This window comes from Corvus brachyrhynchos, unplaced genomic scaffold (assembly GCF_000691975.1).
Source record: "Corvus brachyrhynchos isolate BGI_N302 unplaced genomic scaffold, ASM69197v1 scaffold10, whole genome shotgun sequence".
NCBI classification, from domain to species: Eukaryota; Metazoa; Chordata; class Aves; order Passeriformes; family Corvidae; genus Corvus; species Corvus brachyrhynchos.
In genome coordinates this window covers 5,422,773-5,430,787 of record NW_008236180.1, presented here as the reverse complement: position 1 = coordinate 5,430,787, position 8,015 = coordinate 5,422,773, and the positions used below count along the sequence as shown (strand labels likewise).

The 8,015-nt window shown below is 49.5% G+C and overlaps 1 protein-coding gene across 1 annotated transcript in view; it reads left to right on the top strand.

Moving 5' to 3' along the window:
• Window positions 1-6: 6 nt before the first annotated feature.
• NTSR1 (neurotensin receptor 1 (high affinity)) overlaps window positions 7-8,015 on the top strand; it is a 53,431-nt gene continuing 45,422 nt past the window's right edge. The window contains exon 1 of the mRNA XM_008634716.2: window positions 7-693. Coding sequence (XP_008632938.1) covers window positions 25-693 — 669 coding nt within the window. The 5' untranslated portion in view covers window positions 7-24. The remainder of the gene's footprint in view (window positions 694-8,015) is intronic.

The window sequence follows — 8,015 nt, the reverse complement described above, 5'->3', positions numbered from 1 at the left end:
GGGCGGTGCTGCCCGGCGCCGGGGATGCACCCGAACGCCACGGCCCCGGCCGTGCCCGCCGGGCAGCTGCACCCGCACCCCCGCGGCTATGCCAACGCGTCCAACCGCTCCGACCTGCTCCCCAAAGTGCCCGACGAGGAGGACCTGGACGTCAACACCGACATCTACTCCAAAGTGATGGTGACAGTCGTGTACTTGGCTCTTTTCTTGGTGGGCACCGTGGGCAACTCCATCACGGCGTACACGCTGGTGCGGAAGAAGTCGCTGCAGAACCTGCAGAGCACCGTGCACTACCACCTGGCCAGCCTCGCCTTCTCCGACCTCCTCATCTTCCTCCTCTGCATGCCCATCGAGCTCTACAACTTCATCTGGGTCCATCACCCCTGGGCTTTCGGGGGAGCCGTTTGCAAGGGCTACTACTTCCTCCGGGACGCCTGCACCTATGCCACGGCACTCAACATCGCCAGCCTCAGCGTGGAGCGCTACATGGCCATCTGCCACCCCTTCAAAGCCAAGAGCATCATGTCCCGCAGCCGCACCAAGAAGTTCATCAGCTGCATCTGGATCGCCTCCTTCCTGCTCGCCATCCCCATGATCTTCACCATGGGGCAGATCTACGGCAAGGACCAGGATCCCGACTCCCTCATCTGCACCGCCATCGTGGACACCTCCACGCTGAAGACGGTCATCCAGGTGAGGGACCGGGGACCGGGGACCGGGGCCGGGCAGCCGCCTCCTCCCCCGGCCGGCCAAACTTTGCGGAGCCGGGGGGGCAGGAGTGGGAGGCTGGAGCAGGAACCTGCTCGGGAAGGGGATGTCCCGGGCAGCCCTGACGGGACGCACCGGCCCGGGGTGCGCTCAGGAGGGATTTGTGGGGGTCTCGGCTCCGCTTGCTTCGCCCCTCCCCGCACCCTCTCCTGCCCCACCACGCTCAGCAGAGAGCACCGGGGTAAATCCTGCTCGGTGGTTAATCCGGCCTCGGGCCGGTACAACCCTCCGTGGAGCTCCTTCCCGTGCCCGGAGCTTCCCTCGTCCCGGTCCGGAGCTCCTGGTGCCTCAGAGCCCGGGACAGCCGGCCCCGCTCTGCCGTGTCGCGCTGGGTCCCGCCCAAAGGCGGCAGTTCATCGCCAGAAACCCCCAAATCTCCACCCTTTCTCTGCATTTTCTGCATCTCCTTCCTTTCTGCTGGAAAGCGGCCACCAACTTCAAGGGAAATAAAACCATCTCTCCCCCTCTTCCAGTTCCTTGTGTTGATCCAGAGCCCTTTTCTTCAGTGTAGTGACAGCTCCTAATTTCAGAAAGTTTTGGACACAGGGTGTAGCACAGGCATGTGAAAAGGAGCTGCATCGTGGAAGCCAGAGGCTGCTATTTTTGCTGTTTTGGGGAAATCCATAGCTGGTTTAATCAGCAGCCCCTCCTGACTTCAGCACAGCTTCGCTGCTCTCCACTCAGTGCTAAATCCAACACGCCCATGCGTGGAACGGATTTCAGCATCAACACTTGCCGTGCTCCAGTGCTCTGGTGGGTTGAGGCATTTGTTTACTGGAGCATCGGGCTTGAAAAATGTAAGAGACACGGAAGGAGGGACAGAAGAGATCAAGACACCAATCTCCACAGTCCCTTGGCTGCCAGGCTTGCATGTGATAGCCGCTCAATTTTTTATTTGGAACATGAATTTCAGGTGGGGTTAATCAGCGGGCAGTTGGAATTTAAAGCTGCATGTGTACTGGAGTCCCTGGGATGTTCCCACACTTAAAGGGAGGGAACTTAAATGGAAATGAATCAGAACCATTCCCTCCCACTAAAAGCAGGTGAGGGTTTGTGCATTTAGATTTAAGACCAGAGCCTGTAAATGTTTAGACATAACTCTCCCAGTTTCCCCTCTGTACTGTTTCAGTAAACCAAAATCAAGCCCTGATAGAAGCCCTGGATTCCCTCTGCATTTTGTTATGATCCCCAACTTTCATCTGAGGTGGTGAGGGCTGCATTTCTCCTGTAGATGCCTGGAAGGTTTTGTCAGCAGCCGCCCAGTGTACTTAACCCAAATTCTCTACTCTCTGAGGAGACGTGAGCCATCTGATTTGAGAACTATGTGACTGAAATGCATTATTTCCACTCATCTTCCTCCTCGGATTAAACCGATGCTCATTGTTACCATGGTAGGGCTAAAACCAGAGGATTATTTCCTATCCATATCTTTGGAGATTACACTTTAAACAGTTCTCAGTGTACCTTACAGTCTTGCAATTATTCAGGCTATACCTTATCCCATTAGCCAAGTCAGGAGAAGACAGACATGAATGTATTAAGTGTGTGTGAAGTTCACCTGTGGGCTTTTCCTCATGTATTTATATTTAATTAACTAGTGGATTAATTTAAAAGTTAGAAGAAAGAGGCAGCTGTTGGGGAAGAAGGAAGAACCAAACCCCAAACCATGTCAATCTGTTCCTTCTCGGGGGATCTGGCTGCAAAAGTGGCTTTGCCAGGACAGGAAGGTTGTTTCATGGTTTTACTCCATTCCTCTGAGCACAGGGAAGCATCACACAATGTGAGGCAGGGCCCTGGGCCGGGGAAGGCTCTGGAGTGAATAAGCAAAGCAGCTGCAAGTCAGGTTTGAAGTGCGTTAATGGAAACCATCGCACAGCGTGTGAGCCGGCGCTCTCACGTCGTAAGCTGTGCAGAGGTTTAAAAAAAGACAAATGATGGAAGATCCGGGAGAGAAAGGGCAGTGCTGATGTGGAGTGTGACGTGCAGAGGTCTTGCTGGGTGGCAATCTGGAGCCCTGGTCTTTCGTGGTGCGTTCAAGCTGCTTCAGAGCATCTCTGCAACTCATTGCGTTCATTTTCTGTCTTTAAATTAAGGAGAGCAATGATGAACTTGCTCGAGCTGGCAAAACACTTGTAATAAATCACTCAACATATTTTGCTCCTATTCCTGTTTGGCAAACTGTCTAAAGCAAACTGGCATTTTTTTTTTTGGAAGCCATTAGTTCTCCAAGTGGTTTTATTTGTTGACTGATTGAAAGCCTGTCCCAGAACAGGGCAACTGTAACCATTTATATCCTCAGAGCCCAGTGTGAGCCATGGTTTTGCTGGGATCATTACAGGAGAATGTTCCTCTGGAACAAACTTCTGGGAACAAATATTTCACAGAATCACAGAATATTCTGAGTTGGAAGGGCCTATTTGATTGTAGTAATTTAATATCTCCGATTTTGAAAAACTTCCTCAGTGTTTGCTTTGAATAGTCAAGTTTGAATGGACATTTCTGAGTGAAATTAGACTGAATGTGAACAACCAGGTTTCCTCGTAATAATAATAAAAAAGTAATTATTCAAACAACACTCAGGATATTTGGTTCTTGCACATTTTAACTCTCACCACTTAAGCTCCACATCAACTGTAAGAGGTAATTACTGATATTCTTCTAGCAATTACAAATTGTTCAGGGCAGCACATAATCAGGAAGAGCAGTGAGTGAAATGTTCTGCAGGGTGACACTGCGTGTCCTCACGAGCCGTACGCCGGGCACATCTCACCTCTTGTCATTGAGGCATAAGCCCTGTGTGGTCTCTGATATGGAATTCTTAGAACTATTTCCCAGCTGTGCTCATCACTGTCTTTGCAGCTGCTTAAATCAGCCTGTGGATCTGGTTTATTATGTATTCTCCATTGCCAAGTTTTCATGTTGCTTCTGTCAGTCAGGGACGTCTGGTTCGGATTTTGGCATCCACTGGGATCTGGTAACAGGAGTAAGTCCATTACAGCCACATTATTTAGTAAACTCTTAGCTGGCAGACATCCTCTGAAAAGCACTGTAGCCAATTTTAGGACCTTTTCCCACATAGATTAAACACCTCTTAAAGCCATACAAGTAAATTCATGTTTTCATGGCACTTCAGCTGGAGGAGGTTTTAAAGCTCCTTGTTGTGGCAGCAATAGATACAAGAGTTCTGAGGCAGGATGAGAGGCTTCCCCTGTTCACTTGTGGGTCTGTGCCTGTGGGGTTGGCTCTGGGACCAGCTTCCCCAAAACAGGATCCCACCGAAAGTCCTGATCTACCATGTGCAGCCCCGTGTGCCATTAACACTGCACACTCTCAGCCCTGGTTTTCAAAAAAGCTCTGAATTTTACTGGCCAGATGCTGTGCAAATTGATTTTCCTGCTTATTACTTTTTTACCTTCATACCCGTTTTGTGGAGAGGTTCACAGCAGAACCTGGGGAAAGAGGAGAAGCTGAAAGAAATACCTGGAATCCTGGTGTACCGTCAGTCCCTACACATGGAGTCAGCAGCTCCTCAACCTAAAATCCCAGGATTTTATCTGAGCCTGGACACACGTGCAAGGGGAGCTGGGTGTGGGCAGCTCCTGGCACCCCAAAATTCACAGGGGGAAGATGTTTTTGCACTGGCATGGCACAGCCTGTGCTTGGATGGCTCTGCTGCAAAATGTCCCCTAAGCTACAGCAAGTGCCTGGGTAGAGTGTCTGACACATGCTAATGTTTTATTTGCACGGACAGCTGGTGTGATCCCATTTATTAAAACACATGGCAGCAGGCCCTGCTCCTCCATAAACTGCCACAGCTCCAGCAGCTCCAAGTTGCTCATTTGTTAGGGCAGCACTTGGGGAGCTCCTCTGGACCTCCTCACACTTCTGAAGGATGCTGTGGATCTGCTCTGCCTCAGCCCACCCTGCATGGCTGCAGCTCACCCATCCCTGCAGAGCCCTTGTTTATCATGTTTTATGAAGCCTGCTCACAGTTTGGATGATTTGTAGAGTAAATAACTCTGCACATGAAACAACTGCTTGCCCAAGGGGCTCCTCAGCTTTATTTCTGCCTACATTTCTTCATGCGATGCCTTTGAAGGCACCTGCCAAAGAGCCTCAGGTGTGAAGGGGATGGAAAGGGAGGACCAGGAGTCTCGACATCCATTATCATGCTCTCTACACACTCTTCCAAGGGTCATCTATTTAATTCCTGTCAGTCTGAGAGGTTCACAGAGCTATAAATTCCACGTATGATGTTGCAAACATGCCCTTACACTTTCCTCTGGTGAGGAGCACCTTGGCAGGGTGGTGGAATGTGCTCAGTGCTCTGGTGCTGTGGAAGGCAGGGCCCTGCTCACCATCAGATCTGTGGTGCCAAGTAAATAAACATGAGAAGCATTTCTCTATATTACGTGAAAATAGCAAGCCATAAAACCAAGCGGCTGAATTCTCTCCAGGTTTGCTGGCAAATCCTATCCAGGATTAGTCAATGGTTCAGGAATCCTGTGTTTATACTAGAATAAACACAGTATTGACTAGAAGAATTGAAGTTGATTTCTTTTCCTTAAGTCACAGCTGAACTTCTACTGTAGCTTTTAATAACGGTGCTGTTCTAAATCACTCACTACCCCAGAGAAGTCCTGAGTGTCACTCACCCCTCTGATGGCACCACAAATAGCACCTTTGTGGCGGGATTGTGTCCCATCAGGTCACAATGCTACCACACCCTCAGGTAGACAAGGAAATGAAGATATTGGTGTGTAAATGTGTCTGGATCCATCCCCACAGCGATGGAGAGGGACCCCCGCCCCAGCAGCGATGCCCATCTGTTGTGGTGGGAGCATCCCTAAAGCTGCCTTTTTTTCATCGGCTCTTCAGGGAACCCAGGGCTTTAACTCAGCATATGCACGACAGCCCAGCCTGCCTAATCCCAGCCCGTTTACACTCTGCTCTGTCTCGCAGCTAGATCTAATTTAAATAAGCTCTTGTGTTCATTGCTTTACATAACCACTTGAGCCTGCTGTGTTTTGCCAGTTCTTACATAATTTCTTCTCTTTTTTCCCCCCCAATTGGTTTTAATTCACTTGATTTCTTTTTCCCTCCCCCTTCCCGAGATGTCAGCTGGAGAGATAATAAAAAACGAGGAAATGTGGCCGACTGATTTAACTCTTAGGTTTTCCTCTTACCAACAGTTTGTGAAGGCAGAAGAAATGAAGGTAATCTCGTAGTTGCTTTTCCCAGAGGAAAAAAAAATCCAAAAACCTTCATCTGTCTTTAATCTTTCAGATCATTTAAAACAGCTATTTAATTGTCATCTCTCTGCTTTCCCCCTCCTTTCCCTTAAAGACTTTCACTCTCGTCTCTGTGCAGCATCTGCTCGAGACTCACAGATGGCACTTTTGCTTCCTGACGTTTAGAAACGCTTCTGTGTCCTGCCCGAGGCAGGCAGGATGGGCAGCATCCCCGTGTGGGACACAGGGGTACCCAGGTGGGGGGACAGGGGGGAATTTGGGCTCCCATGGTGTCCCCACTGCCTTTTCCCTGCTGTGAAATTGCCCCTCGCTGAGGGTCACAGGACGGTGGATGAGCAAAGGTGTCTGAGGGGTCCTGGGCTGGTGAGGTGGGAAGGGTGAGCCCTAAAGCAGAGAACATTAAATGCCAAACCCATCAGTCCCAGTGCTGACACCCCTCCTTTCCCTCACATTAAGCAGACAAATCTGGGTTATTACTTTCCCAGTCTCTCTGGTTGCTCTTTGCCCTCTGGTACAAGCCACTCTCACCTGTGAAGCTGGAGATGCCTCCAATGCCCAGCTCACTCATCGTGCTCCAGTAACATCTCCCCCAGGTCTTGCCTTCCATGGATACCATTTCTTCTATCCAATTGCAAAATCTCTTAGGTGTGGGTTTTTAAAAAAACCCAAACATACAATGATGATGAATCAGTTGAGCTAATGAGTTATTCAGAAAACAAGCGCTTGGGTATAGAAAAGGTGGTGGTGGTGGAGTACTAACCCTGACTGGGGAGCAAATTTCTGAGCTGATGGTTCATTCCCAGTATATTCCTGCATTCACTTAAGTTTTCCGTGTATGGGAAGAAAATATTAGTGAGACAAATTTGTATCCCATTACTCAAGTGCCTTGTCTGTGGAGATCCATCTTCCTCCTCTCTCCCTGGGGTACTAGAAACTCATCTTCACCCCTGCTCCTGCTGGGACATAGGATGCTGTGGCACAGGGCTGTACTGTGTGACTCTCATCCTTGGCCTTTGGAGAGGATGCATCTGGTGGGCTGGAGGAGCTGCTCACCTGCAGGTGGTTTCAGCATGTGAGATTTGCTCCTCATCTCCTGTGGCTTTTTCACTTCAGTAATTCTCAGTGCAGAGTGCACTGCTGGGCACAGCTCCATGGGGGCCTTTCCTCTCCCAGGAAAAAAAGCATGACAGAATGGATAAGGTCTTTTTAGCTGAACTTTTTATTTTGAGGAGAAGTTCATTGAGGTTTCTTTGAAGCTTTTGAGTTCTCATGGGCTAGGGGCAATTGTCAGCTGAAGACAGACATCAAAGAGATGAGATTTTCCCAGTAGAAATGGAAAAAAAATAACAAGGAAAAATCGTAAACTTTCATAAAGCCTAGCATTTGAAAAGGGAGAAGAAGCATCTATTTTATGCAAAATGCTCATGAAAAATCTGGGAGTACCTCTGAACTGGAGAGTCACGGACAGAGCAGAAAGCATGTTCAGTATCAGTAAATCAGGGAGGCACTGGAGGGGCAGCGGTGCCAGAGGCTGTGCCCTGGGTTGGGTGGCATTGCTCGTGGCTGTGCTGTCACCTGCAGGGGAGCAGCCCCTCGCTGTCCTGTATCAGGTTCATCTATGGATGTCCCTGCTGCCCTCTCCTCTTGGGCAGCTCAGCCCTGCTGCCGGTCCCCTCCTGCCAGGCTCAGCCTGATGGTGATCCCTGCTGCCTTGGCTCTGCTCTCAGGGCTTTGTGAGGTGTCAGCAGCCAGAGTAGGAGCAATCCCATCCCTTAACTATCTCATTTTCTTCCTCCTTTAACCTTGAAAAAAGGTGTTCCTCACCTTGCCAGCATCACCCACACCTGGGAGCAGGGACCTGCTGCAGATCTGCCACGAGCACTTTGATGCAGGATGACATTTGGCTCAGCAGACCCCTATTTTTGATCAGGACTCCAAGGAGCTAATTAATATAGTCATTGCAATGCCACATGCTATTAATTTTAACTTTATCAA